At 38.7% G+C, this 23229-nt stretch overlaps 2 protein-coding genes across 7 annotated transcripts; one reads left to right on the forward strand and one right to left on the reverse strand.

Moving 5' to 3' along the window:
- The first annotated feature begins 2485 nt into the window (after window positions 1–2485).
- On the forward strand, window positions 2486–9883 carry LOC127433080 (zinc finger HIT domain-containing protein 1-like). Of its 2 annotated transcripts, none has more exons than XM_051684736.1 (5): window positions 2486–2643; window positions 2901–3083; window positions 3214–3293; window positions 8716–8885; window positions 9155–9883. In XM_051684736.1, the coding sequence occupies exons 1-5, from the start codon at window positions 2622–2624 to the stop codon at window positions 9174–9176; spliced, it is 477 nt and encodes a 158-aa protein (XP_051540696.1). In that variant the 5' UTR covers window positions 2486–2621; the 3' UTR covers window positions 9177–9883. The 2 variants fall into 2 exon arrangements, with proteins under 2 accessions (XP_051540696.1, XP_051540704.1); XM_051684744.1 differs by having other exon boundaries at window positions 2901–3071.
- LOC127433001 (diacylglycerol O-acyltransferase 2-like) lies at window positions 9742–21617 on the reverse strand. 5 transcript variants are annotated; one of them, XM_051684582.1, is made up of 8 exons: window positions 21410–21617; window positions 18568–18657; window positions 17825–17932; window positions 15642–15712; window positions 15288–15492; window positions 11600–11774; window positions 10916–11100; window positions 9742–10571 (listed from the first exon to the last, which is right to left on the reverse strand). In XM_051684582.1, exons 1-8 carry the CDS (start codon window positions 21612–21614, stop codon window positions 10417–10419), a joined length of 1194 nt encoding a protein of 397 aa, XP_051540542.1. In that variant the 5' UTR covers window positions 21615–21617; the 3' UTR covers window positions 9742–10416. The 5 variants fall into 5 exon arrangements, with proteins under 5 accessions (XP_051540542.1, XP_051540551.1, XP_051540560.1 ...); XM_051684591.1 differs by having other exon boundaries at window positions 21133–21551; XM_051684600.1 differs by lacking the exon at window positions 21410–21617 and adding an exon at window positions 20162–21123.
- Window positions 21618–23229: the final 1612 nt, after the last annotated feature.

The raw sequence follows: 23229 nt of genomic DNA on the forward strand, positions 1-23229 counted from the left end.
CCTGGCTGAGGAGGCTCCGGATCGCATGCCGGTCATCTGCTTGAGCCCGTAGGAGCTCCACAAACCGGCGATCTTGGTCTTGCCGGAGCTCAAGCAGGGTTTGCTGGTGGTTCTGATGTAGGCCAGCAAGGGACTGGAGGATCTCCGCCAACTGGGAGGACTCTACGGGGCGACTTCCGTCCATCTTCAACCATCTGAGGTCCCGGGTTTCGGCACCAATGTAACGGCAGTCGATAAGAAGGACACGGGAGGCATGTTGCTCCACTCACTGGTAAGGATTTTAATGACCACACTTCAGCGCTCACAGCTTCACACACTATTCTCTTCAGTTCCACAATAATAAATTCTTAGCTTCACAATAATAAGTTCTTAGTTCACAATAATCTCTTCAGCTTCACAACAATCACTTTCTGGCCCCAGGCTCTCTCTCTCCCTGGTCTGCTGGCGGTGTGGCTCTTTTATGCCGCTCTCCCCGTGCTCACTGTAATTAGAGACAGGTGTTAGACATAATTTAGCTCAGGTGCAAGCGCCCTTACTTTTTTCTCTCTCTCCGGACGGACGCTTGACCACACCCCCGCTGCCACATATAGTAATTATTTTTATGAATATAGTACTCATTTCTATCGTAATAAACAAAGAAATAGATATCCTGATATAGTAAACTTGAAAATTGTACCAGACAGATTGTATATTGAAGGAGGAAAAAAACAACCACTTGGTTGCCATCAATACACATTTTAATTTTCTATAGGAAATTCTTAATTTGCTAACAGTTTTTCAGATGGCACAAGTGTGAACTTTCCTGTATATTATTTAAACATTGTAATATGCATGATGTTGTGCCCCATAATCTCTTAAATGCATTTTAAAGTTGTATAGTTATTATAGTATAAGTTAATTGTGTGATATTGTCTACATAATATTGTTTTAGATTAATTCAGATTGGAGATTAATTCTAGGTAACACTACAATTAGCTTCAATTTGTTAACATTAGTTAATGAATTAGGTAATCTCTTACATATTATATATAAGGAAATAACAAAGGGAAATACAAAGTAAGAAAAAACATGTGAGCTACACTCTGCATGAACCTGTTTTACTAGAAAAATATATATATATTTGTATAAAAAAATAGTGTCATAAAGGATTTGATGATAAAACTAGTATTGCTACTAAACTTGTCAAATACATCGCTGCATGTCAGAACGGCTTAGCTCTACAACAGCGGCCTCTAGAGGCAAAATAAAAACAATCACGTGGGGATTCGCTGTATCTTAAAGGAATAGTTCACCCAAAATGAAAATTCTCTCATAATTTACTCACCCTCATGGCATCCCAGATGTGTATGACTTTATTTCTTCTGCAAAAAATAAATGAATATTTTTTGAAGAATATTTTGCCACTGGTCCTCACAATGCAAGTGAATGGTGGCCAGAACTCTGAAGGTCCAAATATCACATAAAGGCATCATAAAGTAATCCATACGACTTCAGTGGTTAATGGTGCATTCACCGTTTACGGAATTACCGTAATTATGAGATTCCGACTTGTAAAAAGCGTTCACGTCTTTGTAGAGCTCGTAATTACAAGGTGTAAACTCAGAATTCTATGAAAGCTCTGACTTGACAGTCGTAATGTCACGTAAAAAGAACCAATATGGCAGCGGCCTTATTCACTACCTTCAACAGCTGTATGTAGTGAACATATTTCTGTTTAATATGCTATTTTATTATGCCATTGATGCCTGGATAATTTATTTTTGTTCTTAAACATTTAGCAAAAGCATATAGAGGTGAATTAATGAAGTGATACAATTTTACTGTTATCAACAACAAAGCCGTTATGGCGTTATAAGTGTTGCCATAGAAACAAATAACTTACGAGGTCTGAGGACATAATGGCTCCGAGTAGAACCTCCACGTTCCCATCTCGTAATTACAGTAGTTCTGACATGATGTGAACACACCTTATATATATATATATAAATAAGGTGTGTAGCCTATATATATATATATATATATATATATATATATATATATATATATATATATATATATATATATATATAGGCTACATGCCAACTTTTATACAAGGTCACTGTGCTTCATGATCACTGTGTCTTGGTTGTGAGATGAACTGCAAAGTGCCAATCCCAAGCAGCAAAATTCTCACCTTTTCCAGGAGCCATCATTGCAGTGCAGTTCGTTAGATGGCAGTAATGCGCACAAATTGCGAACCGCCATAAATTATCACAAGAAGAAGAAGAAGCAGCCGCGTCTCCGAGCAACAGCAGTAGTTGGTAATTCCAGTAGAGCCCTTTTACCAATTTAATCCAACAAGGTTAGAAAAAGCGGTACACTGGCGCGCAGACAAAAGGCCGTTTTTGGAAGAGATGCTTGGAATTAACTATGTGTGGAGTTTACTATGATAAAATTGCTGTTTTATAAGAGAAGACGAGGAAAATTTGGCAAGAGTTAGGTGTCAGTTTACGGCTCTCCCCAAACATTGACTTACTGTCGTAACAAGCTAGTTGATCGTTACGCTCTCTCCTATGGTAAAAACGTGAAGATTACAAGCAGAATAAAATATCTCTGGTAATTATTTTTTTCAACTTCCGGGCATGGCGGAGAAGAAAATAGTCGGTATGTGTGCTATCCATGTAAACGTATAAATTAAATAACGGATAATTTAGCATGAAGCCAAAAACGCAATTCAGGAGAGATATGTTTCAAATCTCGTTCGTTCACAATGTTACTAATTTTTTGGAGCAAGTAATGAGCAGTCAGCTTGGCTGTGCATCACGCAGTTAGTCCAGTTCGGACAACATGCATTGTTCACAGCAAATTTATAGCATGATTTATTAGTTTTAGTTCATAACATGATGATTTATCCTTCTTAGTTCGCTCGCAGGATCCGAACCAGAGGCGCGTGCTGGACAGCGCCACGCGGCAGCGACGTTTGACTCGCCAGCTCGAGGCGCTAGAGAAAGACAACTTTCAGGACGACCCTCACGCGAGCCTCCCGCAGCTTGTCAAGCGACTGCCGCAGTTCGACGAGACCAACGAATCCGGTAACGAATCGAGTCGGTGTTATGCATCAAGCCCCATTCATTTGCACATACAGTATTCAACTGCTTCGAAATATGTCTGACTCTGTGACGCTGACGGTTGTATTCTCTGTATTGTTCTCTCCTGATACATGTTTATTTAAAGGCAAGCGGAGGAAGAAGACAAGGGGTGATCATTTTAAACAGAGGTTCCGCAAAAACTTCCAGACTCTTTTAGAGGAGGAGGTAAGGTATTTGCCACTCATATACTGTAGTGATGTGAGCTGGGTACAAGAGAAAGTATCCCAAGGCTAAACTCAGGATTTTAGGCTGCAGGATTGTTTAGATCAGAGGTGCAAAACAGATGGCCCGCCAAATGATTCCCCACGGCCCACAGCCGAAGTGAATGAAATTTAATGCAGTTGCAGAATTGCCCGCATGCAGATGCAGTTACTGTTATCACCACTAGAGGTCCTCGCGTTTGTGTTGATGGGCTGTAACATTAGCCGGTAACCAAGTAATCCTTGCAGGTTATCTTTGTGCATCGTGTGAAAATGTCTTTTTCAAAGAAACGGAAGGTGGATTCTGAATGCCGTGTATTTCAAGATAAATGGACAACAGAATATTTCTTCTGGGAAATAAAAAACCCCCCATATGTTTAATTTGCTCTCAGCAAGTGGCGGTCCTCAAAGAATATAATATTCGACGGCACTATGAAACAAACCATGCAAAAAAGTACATCCAGTATACTAGGCAGGCACGGACAGAAAAGATAAATAAGTTGGTTGCAGCACTTAAGAAGCAACAGTCTGTTTTTACTCATAGTTGGGAGATGAATGATGCTGCTGTAAAAGCTAGTTACGTTATTGCCCAAGAAATTGCATCGAATTCAAAGCCTTTTTCTGAAGGGGAATTCGTTAAAACATCCATGCTCAAAGAAGCTGAACTGGTATGTCCTGACAAGCGGCAGACGGTAGCTGACAGAGTCACCGAATTGGCACACAACTTGGACAGTCAATTAAAAGACAAGGTTAAAACTTTCACATGCTTTTCCATTGCAATCGACAAGAACACAGATTTAAATAGTGTGGCTCAACTTGCCGTTTTTATCAGGGGAGTAGACGAATGTTTGAAAATCACAGAAGAGTTTGTGGAACTTATTCCAGTGACAGACACTACCACTGCCAATTACATTTTCAGTTGCCTGGTTGGGTCCTTGGACCAGCCAGGAGTGGATTGGGCTTGTGCTGTTGACATCATAACGGACGGCACCCCTTCAGTGTGCGGAAGAAAAGGAGGGGTTGTTCACAAATAAATCGTGTGGAGGTAATGAGTTTTGGGGTATTAATTGTATTATTCACCAGGAAGCATTATGCAGTAAGTCACTAAAAATGGACCATGTCATGAGTGTGGTGACTAAAACAGTGAACATTCGTGCTAGAGGGCTGAACCACAGTCATTTTGATGCCTTGCTTGATGAACAGGATATTAGCCATGGCCTACCCTACCATACGGATGTGCGACGATTAAGCTGAGGAGTGGTCCTCAAGCGCTTTTATGAATTGTGAAAGGAAGTTGGATCATTCATGAAACATAAAGGGAAAGCGCTGAGTGAATTGGATGACCCGGACTGGATCAGGATCTTGCCTTTATGATGGACATCACTGACCATTTGAACATTCTTAACACCAAACTGCAAGGTCGAGATAAACTTTTAACAGAGTACTTTGATGACATTCGTGCATTTCAGTGGAAACTTGACATGTGGGAGATGCAGCTTTCAGAGAACAACCCTGCACATTTCTCCTAACTGAAAGACACCAGCAGCGATGGCAACATTGCACGATTCAGGTTCAAAATATCAGACCTAAAGAATGAATTTCAGCAGTGTTTTCAAGAACTGCATCAGTTTGAGCCAAAAATCAGACTATTTTCTTCGCCGTTCTCTAATAACCCCGCTGATGTTCCAGCCGATCTGTAAATGGAACTGATTGACTTACAGTGCAATTCTGTTTTGAAAGAAAAATTTGCCAATATTGAATTGCACACATTCTATCATATCTTGATACACAATATGCCAAACTAGCAGCCTTTGCCTCTGTGCATGTTTGGAAGTACCTACATACAGGTGCATCTCAATAAATTAGAATGTCGTGGAAAAGTTCATTTATTTCAGTAATTCAACTCAAATTGTGAAACTCGTGTATTAAATAAATTCAATGCACACAGACTGAAGTAGTTTAAGTCTTTGGTTCTTTTAATTGTGATGATTTTGGCTCACATTTAACAAAAACCCACCAATTCACTATCTCAAAAAATTAGAATACATCATAAGACCAATAAAAATTTTTTTTTAGTGAATTGTTGGTCTTCTGGAAAGTATGTTCATTTACTGTATATGTACTCAATACTTGGTAGGGGCTCCTTTTGCTTTAATTACTGCCTCAATTCGGCGTGGCATGGAGGTGATCAGTTTGTGGCACTGCTGAGGTGGTGTGGAAGCCCAGGTTTCTTTGACAGTGGTCTTCAGCTTATCTGCATTTTTTGGTCTCTTGTTTCTCATTTTCCTCTTGACAGTACCCCATAGATTCTCTATGGGGTTCAGGTCTGGTGAGTTTGCTGGCCAGTCAAGCACACCAACACCATGGTCATTTCACCAACTTTTGGTGCTTTTGGCAGTGTGGGCAGGTGCCAAATCCTGCTGGAAAATGAAATCAGCATCTTTAAAAAGCTGGTCAGCAGAAGGAAGCATGAAGTGCTCCAAAATGTCTTGGTAAACAGGTGCAGTGACTTTGGTTTTCAAAAAACACAATGGACCAACACCAGCAGATGACATTGCACCCCAAATCATCACAGACTGTGAAAACTTAACACTGGACTTCAAGCAACTTGGGCTATGAGCTTCTCCACCCTTCCTCCAGACTCTAGGACCTTGGTTTCCAAATGAAATACAAAACTTGCTCTCATCTGAAAAGAGGACTTTGGACCACTGGGCAACAGTCCAGTTCTTCTTCTCCTTAGCCCAGGAAAGACGCCTCTGACGTTGTCTGTGGTTCAGGAATGGCTTAACAAGAGGAATACGACAACTGTAGCCAAATTCCTTGACACGTCTGTGTGTGGTGGCTCTTGATGCCTTGACTCCAGCCTCAGTCCATTCCTTGTGAAGTTCACCCAAATTCTTGAATTGATTTTGCTTGACAATCCTCATAAGGCTGCGGTTCTCTCGGTTGGTTATGCATCTTTTTCTTCCACACTTTTTCCTTCCACTCAACTTTGTTAACATGCTTGGATACAGCACTCTGTGAACAGCCAGCTTCTTTGGCAATGAATGTTTGTGGCTTACCCTCCTTGTGAAGGGTGTCAATGATTGTCTTCTGGACAACTGTCAGATCAGCAGTCTTCCCCATGATTGTGTAGCCTAGTGAACCAAACTGAGAGACCATTTTGAAGGCTCAGGAAACCTTTGCAGGTGTTTTGAGTTGATTAGCTGATTGGCATGTCACCATATTCTAATTTGTTGAGATAGTGAATTGGTGGGTGTTTGTTAAATGTGAGCCAAAATCATCACAATTAAAAGAACCAAAGACTTAAACTACTTCAGTCTGTGTGCACTGAATTTATTTAATACACAAGTTTCACAATTTGAGTTGAATTACTGAAATAAATTAACTTTTCCATGGCATTCTGATATATTTATTATTAGATGCACCTGTATATGAACAGGGTTTATCTGTAATGAACATAAATAAATCCAAACTACACAGTCGCCTGACACACAATCACTTAAATAACATCATGAAAGTGGCGACTGCTCAAAAGACTCACTTCTGATATAGATATGTTGGTTAAAGTCAAAAGGTGTCAGGTGTCAGGCAGCTCTAAACAGTAGGGATAAATTCCCCCTGACCTCCCCAGATTTAGTATGTCTGTTTCTTTTTCTTGTTGATATTCAGCTATACAAGAATGTCTACAATCGGTTATAATATTGTTTTATGTTTATTATTACACCTTTCACAGATATAGGGTCCAAATCTACTTAGTTGCCTTGCATACTCATTCAGTTACATTTAATTGTTATTTTGCCTTACTGTTTTCCTTAAAATTTTCAAAAAAATTGAGGATGAAGTACTTTTGAGTGTATTTCATTCATAGTGATGTGGTGAAATGACAGGTCTGCTTGTATCATCCATGTTGTGTGTTGGCCGTGGGAGCCTTGACATGCATTGTCAATTTTTGTTGTAAATCTACATTAGAATTCCATTTTGGGTGATAAATAAAGTGTTGAATTGAATCTTGGTAGGACAAGTTTGTCTTTGTGTCTTAGGGCTTTTCATCAGCACAGATTGTTCTATGTGTAGGTAGTTTTTAGGAGCATACACTTGCAGTAAAGTTACAACCATAGTAGTAGCATCCCTGCTAGGCCTAATCACTTGAACAAACATGATTAAATTGATCAGATTAAGTTAAATATTTAGTTAATAATAACAAATGATAGTATGTTGGGTAGGCTAATGGCCCGGCCCGTCAAATGTGATATTGTGGCCAATGTGGCCCCCTGCCCCAAATGAGTTCCCCACCCCTGGTCTAGATAGAGATATAAACCGTTATTTCACACTTCTTGGGTGAATATCAGGAAAACTGTCAAAAACATGTTTGGATCATGTTTATTTATTTATTTATTTATTTGAAATTAAGCATTTTTCCCTCTTCTGTAATGTAAAAAATTAATAAAATCTCATTCTCATTACTTTAATGCAAAAAATACTATTCCTACTAATAATACTATATATTATTTATATTGAAGTATTTTTTGTCATGGTTGTATTTGTTTTACTGCCTTCAATTTATGCTGATTGTATTAGCCATTAGTTATTTTGTACTGTAAATTACAGTATTACAGATATGAGAATCACCATTAAGAATTGTAGAAAAACAACAAAAACCCTGCCAAAAGTAAAATGTCTACATGCATTTACATTTTATTTTTATTTCATGAGATTCATCTTCTTAAGGGGCGGTCACACTACAATTTGTGCTCAATTAACTCTCATTCAAACACATCCGAACGCAGGAGACCGGAAACGCAACCTTGTGCAAACAAATTTCGTACTACGCTGCGAACCGAAAGTTCAAATTTGGTAAACATTATACGCTGACCTTTTGGCTCAATACAAAGAATACATATTTCAAAGCTATGTGTTTTATTTTTGTAGGAAAGTGAAAAATATTAATTTTTAATATAATGTTATTTGTTATGTTTATATTTACTGACACCAGAAGCCCTCCTGTATGACATCATATCCTGGTCCGTTGCCCGAAAAACAATTGCGCGCTCAAAACCTAGTCTGATCGCCCCTTTACGCTGACCTGCGAATCTGGATGACGAGAAAACATGCAACCAATAGAAGATCGAAATGTCACACACTGACCTTTTGGCTTTATTCAAAGAATACCTATTTCAAAGCTGTGTGTTTTTAGCTTTTGTTGCTGGAAAGTGAGTAGATGGTATAATGTAAAATCTTTAGTATAATGTCATTTGTGGTTTATTATTTATCAAAACCAGATGCCCTTGCACATGACATCATACCTGGTCCGTTGTGATGTTCCAAATTATTTCGCCTGCTCAAAGCCTAGTGTGACCACTGCTTTGCTTTCTTCGTTCTTTCAGGACTTGAGTGTTAGTGAGGGTCCAAACTATCTGACTGCATGTGCTGAGCCCTCCAAGTTTCCTCAGCGCCATTTCTGTGCAGTGTGCGGCTTTCCTTCAAACTACACATGTGTGTCATGTGGAGCTCGCTACTGTTGTGTCCGCTGCTTAGGAACTCACCATGAGACCAGGTAACACAATCTCTAACACGTGTTGGGGGAGGGCAACACACTGAACATGAGACCAAATAGTAGTAACAAACACAAGACAACACAAATAGTACAAACAATCTGAGACCATACACACAAACAAACAGACACCACAAGACGGGGCACACATATCAAAGCAAGGTTAAACACAGATAATACTTACACACCTTGTGACACAGACACTTCATACCATAAACTGATAGGATTGGGCAAGTTGAATTGTGTGTAAAAAATGTCCCTTGTTCTTTTAGGTGTCTGAAGTGGACTGTATGATCTGTTCATCTCTACTAAACCGCTATCAAGAGCAATGCTTGAGTTTTGGGTCATATTTCACTAAGATTATCTTACAGTCTCTCTTCAGAGTTAAGTTTTTCTTAAAAGCATCACAGCCATTCACATGCACTTTAAATTGCAATCATTAAAAACATCAACTTGACATGTTGATATAAATTACTAGCAGCCTTAGCCATGGCTAACACCCTCCCTAAAATGACACCCTGTCATCTCTGCACTCCTGTGTACAACACACAGGCTGCATTCCAGATCAAATTCCATATAATCTGATAAATAACAAATAAAGAATTTGACAAAAACACAAGCAGTTGAGTTGTACGTACTTACAGTAGAAGTCAGACGTTTACATACATTCTAAGAATAAAGTAGTGATCCTAACTGACCTAAGACAGGGAATGTTTTCTACAATTAAATGCAACCCCACTTGGTAAGAAGGAAACACTTGCATCTTGTTTAAAGAGTCTAAATATATACTTAGAGAATAAAATGGCTTATTCATTGATCTTTTGATTTATCATAACTAAAGGAAACTGCAGCATGTCAGTGCTTTTTGTAAACATTTTTGTGATTTTTATTTTTACAGTTCATTTAATTTTCTTAATTTTGTAATATAAATCTGTACATATATGTTTATACCTTTTTGTAAAATGTCTGAATCAAATAAATGCTTAGAAGTGATATCCTTTTGTCAATTCTGGCCCATTGTGTTAATTAGAGTTAGCCCACTTTTAAGACATGGCACATAAATGCCACAGAATTATTACTCTAAAACATTTTAAAGAAAAGACATTATCATCCATACTTATATTAAAATAAATCTGAACTGGAAAGGCACACTCATTTATCTTCACAATTAGCACTAACATATCAAGTTTTACAGTACTTCAGCAGGAAGAACTTCAGAACAGGACTCTGATAGAGGTCAGCAAATGTTTTTGCTTTCATCCTGGATGACTTAAGTGTTTTTGTGCTAAAGGGCACAGATGTAGATTCATATAAATAGAGCTTCATTCTGGTTTAGAACCCAAATTACAATCATACATTTTTATGCAGTGGCCTTGGCCCATACTGTGCTTTGAACATTACTTGAAGAACCAAAAAAGCTAAAAACATTCACACAGAAACATCATAGAAATAAGTATCCTCCCAAATTAACTATCTCAGGCAGAACCCTGAGCATGTGTTTCTGTATCTGTAAGTATGTGTGGCCCCAATATTTCTAGATGATGCGTAGCTCGTGTGTGTCAGCCAGTCCGCAGCTGGTCTTATGAGTGTGGAAAAGTTTAGACAGCGCCTCCATGTACACGTTGTGGTAATAATCCACCTGTTCCTGAGATGGACTGCGAACCACCGGCACAGTAATGGGTTGGCCTACTGAAAAAGATAAAGGTAAAGTCCATTATCTATGTCAAATCAAATCAAATCAAATCACTTTATTGTCACACAGCCATATACACAAGTGCAATGGTGTGTGAAATTCTTGAAAATGTATGTTTGTCTAAGAGTAAAACTGCGAAGAAAATAAATGAAAACAATGGAGGATTTACAATTACACATCCAAAAATCTACTAAAGTGCTACTTCAATCTGAATAACAGTTTTATTCAACATTTAAGTAGCAGACAGCATAGTAAGGGGCACTTTCAGCAACATCTTTATAACTCAATTCATTACTGATGAAAAAGTAAATGATGTGAGATGCAAGTCTTTCCAACTAACCCACTGTGGTGACAGGACTTCTGTAGGGCAGGAGCAGCCAGCGTCCCCCAGTGAAGAGACATGGAGCAAAACCCATAACCTGCTTAAAAAGTGCCTGGAGTCGTCGGCCCACACTGCCCTCAGATAGAACCACCTGCGGGAACAGCTCATTCTCACCAAAAGAGTACACAGGAACCAGGTCAGCCCTAAGTAAACAACAAGGGGGGAAATGTAGTCAAGTGACGTACATAAAAGTACATTATATAATGTAATTAAAAATAACAGTCTTATAAAGAAAGTGATTAAGTATAGTCATTTGCTTTGTTTTTGTCAATGTCTGCTGCTTATAATAAAGATGACATGATACAATAAAGTTGCTATTTTCTGAATTTTGTTTTAACACTAGGCGTTGCATTAAGAGCCAATTCTTAACCGTCAGGTTACATCATGCAGCTTTATTTCTTGGATGTTTACCTTCTATTTCTTATTTATATCAAAATTAGTGCCATCCTCTTTTTAGAGCAATGTATTGATATATTGACTCTTAGGTACATTTACTAAGTTATTAAAATTGCAATGTAAGGAGTGGGATTATTTAAGCAGTGAAACCTAGACACTAGCCTTTGGCACTTTGGGTTTAAACTAGGGTTTATTTCAGTCAATTGGTACAATCTTCTTGTCTTGATCTTGTTCTCTGTCTCTCACCCATGTTTAAGGGCCAATCGTACAAAGCCTTTCCTCTGTCTCATGACTACGGTGTTTACTCCAGGAGTTGAGGCAAGAGATTCCTCTGCCCCACCAATAATGATGACCACAGCATTACCCACACCAGTACAGCTCAGTGCATAATCTAAACTCTTCTTACTGACAGGCAACAGACCTAAAAAGAAGTAGATGGATACATTTTTTTTTTTAAAGGACTTATTTTATTTTTTTACAGAAATATTCCTTACTTTGTTTAAATTTTTATTCTGAGGTGAATTGCATTAAGTAATTTTGCACAAGACAATCAAAACACAAGGTAAAAACAAAAATTCACAAAGAAGCAAAAGCAAGTCTAAACAAATGAGTTAAAAACAGACTCGGATTCAGCAGATCTTATATTCTATGGCAGGCTGTTCCATAATCATGGGGTCCTTTACTACAAAAGCTCTATCACCTTTTGTTTTGCATCTTGATCTTGGAACAGCCAACAGACAAGAAGATCTAAAAGTTCTAACTGTTTCATAAGGTCTTAAAAGTTCTGCTAAATATTCTGGTGCTAAACCATGCAGTGCTTTATATTAGATGTACAGTGCTGTGGAAAAGTATTTGCCCCATCCTGATTTCTTCTGTTTTTGTGTACATCTCATATTAAATTCAAACCAAATCTAACATATCTTTTAGTTTTTAAAAGATAATGTTATTTATTGAAGCAAATAAGTTATCCAGTACCAACTGGGCCTATGTGAAGAAGTATTTGCCCTTAGTTACTAAATCCCCAAATCTATGGATCTGCATTCATAATGGGGTTCAGCTGGACTAGACACACCCAGGCCTGATTACTGCCAGCCCTGTTCAATCAAATCAACACCTTAATAGAACTTTTTCAGCAGCATGAAGTTGGCTAAAAGGTCTCACCCAGTAGCACACTATGCCAAGGTCAAAAGAAATTCCAGAAATGATGAGGAAAGTGTTAAAAAGCTTTATCAAAGGCTCTGGTACTCCAAAGAACCACAGTGAGGGCCATTATCTCCAAATGGAGAACACTTGGCACAGTAGTGAACCTTCCCAGAAGTGGCCGACCTTCCAAAATCCCTCCAAAAGCACAGCGACGACTCATCCAGGAAGTCACAAAAAAGCCAAGGACAACATCCAAGGAACTGCAGGCCTCTCTCGCATCAATAAAGGTCACTGTTCATGACTCAACTATCAGAAAGACACTGGTCAAAAATGCCATCCATGGAAGAGCGATGAGGCGAAAACCACTGCTAACCCAGAAGAACATTAAGGCTCATCTGAATTTTGCCAAAACACACCTTGATGATCCTCAAACCTTTTGGGAGAATGTTCTGTGGACTGATGAGTCGAAAGTGGAACTGTTGGAAGACGGGTCCTGTTACATCTGGCGTAAATCAAACACAGAATTCCACAAAAAGAACATCATACATACGGTCAAGCATGGTGGTGGTAGTGTAATGGTGTGAGCAGTACTGCCACTCCCTATACACATACTATGCAATCTGCATAGGGCACCAACTCCCTAGGGGGTCACCAGAAACTCCCCCGGCTGCCCTTACTCGCATGTTATACGTTATTCAAGGACCCTGTAGCAGTCGCGGAACACAGACTATCGCCCCACGCCTTGCAACTTCCACACCGTGCCTCACAATCTACCAACCACATGGGTAAAACAGGTGTTGGATAACTTTTTTGCTTCAACAAAAAAAATATATATTTTGAAAACTTTATTTTGTGTTTACTCGGGTTGCCTTTGTTTTATGTTATATCTCATTTGAAGATCTAAAACAATTTAGTATGAAAAATACACAAAAACAGAATAAATCAGAATGGGGGCAAATACTTTTCCACAGCACTGTAATTAATAAAATCTTAAAATCAACCCTAAAATGAATTGGTAGCCAATGTAAGGAAGCTAAAACTGGAGTAATATGATTAAAAGACCTAGACTGTGTCAAAAGTTTAGCTGCAGCATTTTGCACTGATTGTAGCCATGCTAAAGTGCATTGATTTAAAGTATGATGATACTCAAGATGAAATAAAAGCATGTATGAGCTTCTCTGTATCCCTAAAACCCAAAACATGTCTCGCCTTGGAAATGTTCCTTAACTGATAAAAACAAGACTGAACTGACTTCCTGATGTGACTTTCAAAATTGTATTTTGTATTCAAATAGATGCTCAAATTTCTTACCACCTGCTGGACCACCTGATTAAGTGCTGACTCAATCTGACTTTTTTTTTAAACCATGACCGATTATAACAAACTCTGTTTTATCAGAATTTAACTGCAGAAAATTACATGCAATCCAATTTTTTTCTATCTACTATACAATCTTGAAGAACATTTCAATTAGTTAGATCATTGGGATCCAATGACAAATACAATTGTAGGTCATCTGCATAGCAATACAAATTTATGCTGTATTTTTTAATCACTGAACCAAGTGGTAACATATAGAGAGAAAACAGTATTGGCCCTAACAACGATCCTTGCGGAACACCACAATTTATTGTTGAAGAGGAGGACATCTCATCTCCAACAGATACTACAAATTTCCTATTCGACAAGTAGGAAACAAACCAATCTAAAGCCACCCAAGATATTCCCACCCATCTCTTCAATGTATCAATTAAAACTGAATGATCAAATGTATCAAACGCTGCACTTAATTCAAGCAACTCTAAAATGGTGCACTCTCCAGCATCCTCCGCCATCAAGAAGTCATTGGTCACCCTAAGAAGGGCAGTTTCTGTACTGTGGTTTCTCTAAATCCTGACTAAAATTTCACAAAAATATTGTTATCCGTCACTACCTTCAATAGTTGCTTAGCTACTGCTTTCAACAGTAGTTTTTTCTCCCCCTTTTTCTCACCAATTTGGAAAGAGCGCATTGGGATTTGGGCAAAGTCCTCGTGGTGGCGTAGTGACTCACCTCAATCCGGGTGGTGGAGGACGAATCTCAGTTGCCTCTGCGTCTGAGACTGTCAACCCGCGCATCTTATCATGTGGCTTGTTGAGTGCATTACCGCGGAGACATAGCGCATGTGGAGGCTCCGCGTCATCCACACACACAACTCACAACGCGCCCCACCGAGAGCGAACCACATTATAATGACCACGAAGAGGTTACCCCATGTGACTCTACCCTCCCTAGCAACCGGGCCAATTTGGTTGCTGAAGAGACCTGGCTGGATTCACTCAGCACGCCCTGGATTCGAACTCACGACTCCAGGGGTGGTAGTCAGCGTCTTTACTCGCTGAGCTACCCAGGCCCCTTTTCTGAGATGAAAGATAATTTTGAGATTTTGAGAAGGATCTAATGAGGGCTGCTTTAAAAGCGGTTACTCTATCGCAGCTCCTCTGGGACACATCCTAATACAAGTGAACTATTTACTACAGACAACAAAGAAGGGCCTAATGTCCCAGTAACTTCCTTGAAAAGTCTTAAAGGAATAACATCTGTATGGCAACAAGATGGTTTCAACTGCTGTATAATTTTATATAGATCCTGCTCTGAAATAGGTGAGAAAGAATTCAACAAAATCTCCCTACAACCCGATTTTTTCCATACATGGTAACAGAGGAATAATTAATGCCTTTATGTTAGAGACCTTTTTAACATAAAAAAATAAATGACTTTCTCTCTAACCCATTCTCTTGTAGATACTGACCTGCACACATAATATATTCTCTGAAGAGGGGAAGGTGGAAAAGTCCGGCCAAGATTGCAAGAGTGGGGCGCACTTCAGGAAAGGTCTTGGCGAATCCACTATGGTCTGTACTGAAACATGTGAATGCTCCCACACACATGATACCATGGGGGTGGCAACCCAGAATATAGTTCTTACTGGGACTCAATTCGGCAGTCTTCACCAGCTGAGGGGTAGAGAGTTCAAGAGAGAAAGAAAGAGACAAACAGGGGTATGAGGCACAGAGGATTCAAGTGTGAGATTAGTAAAAATTAAAGCGGTGCTAGAAGAATATGTCTCGAATAATTTATTGGTTACAATAGTTGTGTTGGTTACCTTCACAGGGAAGTAGTCTCTGAAGTGTCTCCATACTTCCCAGCTTCTCACAAACTTTGTTTGCCTGCCACCTTGTGGACACAAACAGCCACACTATGATAAATAATAGCTCCAAAGCAAAATCACTTCAGGTGGACTGAATACGTTTTTGCTATGTTTCGCTTACTTTTCTTATTCCCTGTTGTACAGGTACCTATATTTGTGGATGAATGAAGTTTGTTTATGAACAGTTTCCGCTTAACATTGAAGCTGTTTGTTTAACTTATATTTAGTACCTTTTTGTATGTTTTTCTCCATCTCATACTGCACAGATCAGTAAGATGGACATTCTTAGATTCAACCCATAACTATCACCCCACTCCATGTAGAATAAAACAGCTTTTTTTAGGCCACTGATCTGACTGTAGCCTTCATCTCATGCGAGCATACATCTAAGCTCACCTAGTTCACCTAATGAATTTAGTATGTTGGCATTTAATCACTTGTATCCTTTGCACAACACAAAGAGTGTATAATATGTGTGTGACATATTACAGTTGAAGTCAGATGTTTACATACACTTAGGATGAAGTCATTAAAACTCATTTTTTTAACCACTCAACAAATTTAATATTAGCAAACTATAGTTTTGGCAAGTTGTTTAGGACATCTACTTTGTGCATGACATGAGTAATTTGTCCAGCGATTGTTTACAGACAGATTGTTTCACTTTTAATTGATTATATCACAATTCCAGTAGGTCAGAAGTTTACATACACTAAGTTAACTGTGCCTTTAAGCAGCTTGGAAAATTCCAGAAAATGATGTCAAGCCTTTTCACAATTAGCCAGTTAGCTTCTGATAGGAGGTGTACTGAATTGGAGGTGTACCTGTGAATGTATTTTGAGGCCTACCTTTAAACTCAGTGCCTCTTTGCTTGACATCACAGGAAAATCAAAAGGAATCGGCCAAGACCTCAGAAAAAAATTGTGGATCTCCACAAGTCTGGTTCATCCTTGGGAGCAATTTCCAAATGTCTGAAGGTACCACGTTCATCTGTACAAACAATAGTACACAAGTATAAACACCATGGGACCACGCAGCCATCATACCGCTCAGGAAGGAGACACATTCTGTCTCCTAGAGATGAACGAAGTTTGGTGAGAAAAGTGCAAATCAATCCCAGAACAACAGCAAAGGACCTTGTGAAGATGCTGGAAGAACAGGTAGACAAGTATCTATATCCACAGTAAAACAAGCCCTATATCGACATAACCTGAAAGGCTGCTCAGCAAGGAAGAGGTCACTGCTCCAAAACCACCATAAAAAGCCAGAATACAGTTTGCAAGTGCACATGGGGACAAAGATCTTACTTTTTGGAGAAATGTCCTTTAGCCATAATGACCATTGTTATGTTTGGAGGAAAAAGGGTGAGGCTTGCAAGCCAAAGAACACCATCCCAGCTGTGAAGCATGGGGGTGGCAGCATCATGTTGTGAGGGTGCTTTGCTGCAGGAGGGACTGGTGCACTTCACAAAATAGATGGCATCATGAGTAAGGAAAATTATATAGATATATTGAAGCAACATCTGAAGACATCAGCCAGGAAGTTAAAGCTCGATCACAAATGGGTCTTCCAAATGGACAATGACCCCAAGCATACCTCCATAGTTGTGGCAAAATGGCTTAAGGACAATAAAGTCAAGGTATTGGAGTGGCCATCACAAAGCCCTGGCCTCAATCTGATAGACAATTTTTGGGCAGAACTGGAAAAAAAAAAAAAGCGTGTGCGAGCGAGGAGGCCTACAAACCTGACTCAGTTACACCAGTTCTGTCTGGAGGAATGGGAACTTATTGTGAGAGGCATGTGGAAGGCTACCCAAAACATTTGACCCAAATTAAACAATTTAAAGGCAATGCTACCAAATACTATCAAGGTTTATATAAACTTCTGACCCACTGGGAATGGGATGAAAGAAATAAAAGCTGAAATCATTCTATCTACTATTATTCTGACATTTCACATTCTTAAAATAAAGTAGTAATCCTAACTGATCTAAGACAGGGAATGTTTTATACGATTAAATGTAAGGAATTGTGAAAAACTGAGTTTAAATGTATTTGGCTTAGGTGTATGTAAACTTCTGACTTCAACTGTATATGATGAATAGGATTGTAAATTTGTGTTTATAGACCTGGGTTTACCTGTCTCAGGTGTGTGCCAATCGTAAATCTGCCAGGTGAAGTAGAGAGTGGGAAGGGGCCACAGTGAGGTGAACATCAAGTAGACCATCAATAATAGACAAGACACTCCTGCATATACACACAGTGTGCCAAATACCATCAGAACTGATATTTATGTTTTACATAGAAGCAATAGTACTACTGACAATGAGAAGCACGAGTTATGTAAATTGCTATATAACATTTAAAGGGATAGTTCACCCAAAAATGAAATTCTCTTATCATTTACTCGCCCTCATGCCATCCCAGATGTGTATGACTTTTTTTCTTCTACTGGACACAAACAAAGATTTTTAGAAGAATATCTCAGCTCTGTAGGTCCATACAATGCAAGTGAATGGTGGCCAGAACTCTGAAGGTCTAAATATTACAAACCCAAAACCAATTGGACCGCTTCAGAAGACATTAACTAAACCACTGGAGTTGTATGGATTACTTTAATGCTGCCTTTATCTGCTTTTTGGAGCTTCAAAGGTCTGGCCACCATTCACTTGCATTGTATGGATCTACAGAGCTGAGATATTCTTCTAAAAATCTTCATTTGTGTTCTGCAGAAGAAAGTCATACACGTCTTGCATGGCATGAGGGTGAGTAAATGATAAGAGAATTTTCATTTTTGAGTGAACTGTCCCTTTACATTTTTTTTTTTTTTTTTTTTTGCATTTTCTGTGTGTGTGCATGCAGGTGCTTGCCACAGGTCTCACCCAAAAACAGAAATGAAAGCACCCATTGTAAAACACTTATATCCTCAATAAACTCCTTCCAATGAGACTTCTGTCCCTTTATCTCAGGAACTGAGAAAGATAGGATGCAAAAGAGAGAAAGAGAGAGAAGAAACAGATTAAGAGATTTGTCTGTAGATGTAAGATTGGTCTTTAGTTTGACAAACTCACAAACTGTCCTCAGTGTTTTAATTATTGTACAAATGTCTAGGTTAACCATTTAGCTGTGTTCTTTGAACATGCTGCAAATAACTGCCTAATTTGCCAAATGGTAAATTTTTTTCACTGGTGAAAAACAATTGTCCTAGTGAGAGCTCATTGGTGCATTTTCACCAGAGAGAGGGAAACATGAAGTCATGAAGCCAACGAAGAAGTACCTTCTATATACCTTATATACCTTACCATATTAAATAATTGTTAGTCATCTTGCGGCCCCATTGGATGTTTGCTAAGGCCAGTTGTGGTCTTGGGCCTCTAGTTGAGAACATTTAGCTTGAGGTTTTATCATATTACTTAAAGGGATAGTTCATCCAAAAATGAAAATTCTCTCATGATTTACTCACCCTCCTGTCATCCCAGATGTGTATGACATTCTTTCTTCTGCGGAATGCAAATGAAGATTTCTTTAAAAATATCTTGGCTCTGTAGGTCATCACAATGCAATTGAATGGGTGTTAAAATTTTGAACTTCCAAAATCCACATAAAGAGAGCATAAAAGTAATCCATATGACTCCAGTCCATGTGTTCAGACATGATGTGATAGGTGTGGGTGAGTAACAGATCAATATTTAGGTAATTTTTTTAAATCATAAATTCTCCTCCCTGCCCAGTAGGGAGTGATATGCATGAAGAATGTGAATCACCAAAAACAGAAGGAGAATGACTGAGCAGGAAGGAGAATTTTATAGTTAAAAAGGACTTGAATATTGATCTGTTTCTCACTACACCTCTCATAATGCTTCTGAAGATATGGATTTAACCACCAGAGTTGTCTGGAGTACTTTTATGTTGCTCTTATGTGGATTTTGGTGCTTCAAAATTTTGGCACCCATTCACTTGCATTGTATGGAACTACAGAGCTGAGATATTCTTCTAAAAATCTTTATTTGTGTTCAGCAGATGAAAGAAAGTCATACACATCTGGAGTGGCATGACAGTAAGTAAATAATGAGAGAATTTTCATTTTGGGTTTGAACTGTCCCTTTAAAGGTGCACTCAGTAACTTTTCGTTTGTGTCATCTTGGACTTACAGTGACACCTAGTGGCGTGAAATTCACATCATTCAAAGTCATTAGTTTTCAGTTAAAGATGCCATTGTAGAAATTTACTATTCACTGTCAGCCATGATTAATTTAATCCAAGAGTTAAAGTGTCCAAAAGCAGAGTGGTTACTGTGATTAAAGCCCAAATCATACTTCGATTTTAACGCAAACTCTTAGCGTCTGCGTATAGTTGAATGCTCAGCCTTTCGAAGTACACTTTATTTTACTGTACGCACATACGTGCTATGACTGCTATGAGATAGTGGACTATTTGTCTTCAGGAGTTTAGACCCATAGAGATGTCTTTATATACCTTCAGACTCGAGTTATATGAAGGAAGGTATTTCCTGACCTCCTCACACGTGTGCTCTTGACATCCTCATCCACTGTTGTAGTTTCCACCTTTGTCTCCATTTTAGTTTGCGGCGATTACATCATCTAGCGCTTCTTCGTGACAACAACGGCTCAACTGTGAGTGTTGCCACCTTGTGGACCCACTAATTAGTGCAAATAATTCCAGGCGCATGCACATACTGCAGGGTATACTTTAGGCTTAAGAGAGTAGTATTCGATTGCTCATGTGATTCTAACATGGCACCCCCCATGAGGGGACCCTCTCCATGTACAATAAAACAGATTTTATAAGGTTACTGATATGACCTTATCTCATGTGAGTGGTCATGATTTTATACATACGTTTCAAAATTGCCATGTATTTCTTTAGGAGTAAAACTTTTTTTTAATGGGGAAAATTTTACTAGTGCACTTTTAAGATTTAGCTGTTGCATTTAATTTTAAGATTTATATTTAGCCTTTATTTTTAAGATTGAATGGGATATTTGTTAACTACTTATTTATCTCTAAATTCTAGCATTTGAAATCCACTTGTTTGAGCTAAATATGCCCAAATAAGCTAAATCAGCCAGTTATTTGCAGCACACGTTTTATTTAACTTGATATACACCCTATATTATCCTGTGTAGTTTAATTCTAATATGGAGAATCTGACCTCCCGACCCCACTTAGGACTATATGTTATGTAATGTGACTTTTAAGCAATTCTAACAAATCCACAGTTGCATTAATTTAAATGACCACATAGTCCTTCCTTGTAGCCTACGTGCATTTAGCGATTAGTGAAATAACAGACAAGACCAACATTGAATCATACACAACATTTACAGTGTTGGTTGCAGACATAAACTTTTAAGCAGGTTAAATTAACACTGCATTGTAGAAATGTCCTAATATAATTCTGTCTTTTACAATGCCGTGAGAGCCTACCGTTATCTGTGCCCATTAAATACCCAAAGTTGACGATCCTCAAGGCAAATTATTCCACGTCCTCACCTTCTCTGACAGAAGACTCGCGCACTTTGATCGGTTCAGTTGGTCAAACAGATAACGATCCACTCTCTAATCGCGTCACTGTAAATGTATGTGTGCCGTTTCAGTATGAATCCGTGCCCTGTCAGCAGGAAAGCAATTTAAAGCATCGATTTCCTTAGTATAAATCGTTCGTAAACAATAGAGAAACCCGTTCAAGGCTTTCTTGTCATACCTAGTACGCAAAAATGCCAGAAACGTTTGCCCGTATGCCAGAGTAAGACATGGGGACGCGATATCATTGAAGCGGCGGATTTCTTTTGAATATTTCTGCTAAACGAGTTGAATGAAGAATTCTTCTCGCGAGCGCGTGTGGCAGACAGCTGTAATTGGGTGGAGCGACTGTGGGTGCGTAGCGTGTTCAGCCGGTTCAACTGCATGTTTTGACAAATGTTGTAGCCTACAAGCTGCCTATGCTAAATACTGCGTCCTGTTTGGCGACCTGTTGCGCCATGAGGTGCACAGAGGAAATTTCAGTACCATGAGAAAGCTCTGTGGTCTGGTTTAATCACTCGTTTGTTAATAGAAACGGTTCCTGGCCTATTTTACTTTCTACAGAATGAAACGTAATACATATTTTAAGTCAGTATTGTTATTACCTATCAATAACTCTCATAAACGTATTTTTTTAATTAACCAATTTTTTCCCAAATCACCCCCAGCTGGCACAAATTTATTTTACTCCTTGGATAGTCCAAATGAAACATTGCATGCATTTCTCTACGTTAGTTAAAAGTATTAACTTTATGCTTGGTCACAGTCGTAATCAGTTGTATTGCATTCAAATTTTGCTCAGTTGCTCAAGGCCCAGTAGAAAGATGCAAGCATTAAATAATTGATTTTATATTTAGTATCAGAATCAGAATGAGCTTTATTGCCAAGGAATTTGTCATGGTGACAGAAGCTTCCAGTGCAAATGCAACCGTATAGACATACACTGGCGACCAAAAGTTTGGAATAATCTACAGATTTTGCTCTTATGGAAAGTGGCATTCCGCTGATCACAATGTATAGTCAGGACATTAATAATGTGAAAAATGACTATTACAATTTGAAAAAAATGTTCAGAACTTCTTAAACTACTTCAGAGATTTCTCATCAAAAAAATTCTCCACGTGCAGCAATGACAGCTTTGCAGATCCTTGGCATTCTAGCTGTCAGTTTAACCAGATACTCATGTGACATTTCACCCCACGCTTCCTGTAGCACTTGCCATAGATGTGGCTGTCTTGTCGGGTACTTCACATGCACCTTGGGTTAAGATCCATAACACTCTTTTCCAGTTATCTGTTGTCAATTATCTGTTTCTTTGCCCACTCTAACCTTTTCTTTTTGTTTTTTGTTTCAAAAGTGGCTTTTTCTTTGCAATTCTTCCCATAAGGCCTGCACCCCTGAGTCTTCTCTTTACTGTTGTACATGAAACTGGTGTTGAGCGGGTAGAATTCAATGAAGCTGTCAGCTGAGGACATGTAAGGTGTCTATTTCTCAAACTAGAGACTCTGATGTACTTATCCTCTTGTTTAGTTGTACATCTGGCCTTCCACATCTCTTTCTGTCCTTGTTAGAGCCAGTTGTCCTTTGTCTTTGAAGACTGTAGTGTACACCTTTGTATGAAATCTTCAGTTTTTGGGCAATTTCAAGCATTGTATAGCCTTCATTCCTCAAAACAATGATTGACTGATGAGTTTCTAGAGAAAATTGTTTCTTTTTTTTTTTGCCATTTTTGACCTAATATTGACCTTAAGACATGCCTATTGCATACTGTGGCAAATCAAAAACAAACACAAAGACAATGTTAAGCTTCATTTAACAAACCAAATAGCTTTCAGCAGTGTTTGATATAATGGCAAGTGATTTTCTAGTACCAAATTAGCAATTTAGCATGATTACTCAAGGATAAGGTGTTGGAGTGATGGCTGCTGGAAATGGGGCCTGTCTAGATTTGATCAAAAATGACTTTTTTCAAATAGTGATGGTTTCAAATAGTGATGGTGT

This window comes from Myxocyprinus asiaticus, chromosome 4, assembly GCF_019703515.2.
Source record: "Myxocyprinus asiaticus isolate MX2 ecotype Aquarium Trade chromosome 4, UBuf_Myxa_2, whole genome shotgun sequence".
Taxonomy (NCBI): Eukaryota; Metazoa; Chordata; class Actinopteri; order Cypriniformes; family Catostomidae; genus Myxocyprinus; species Myxocyprinus asiaticus.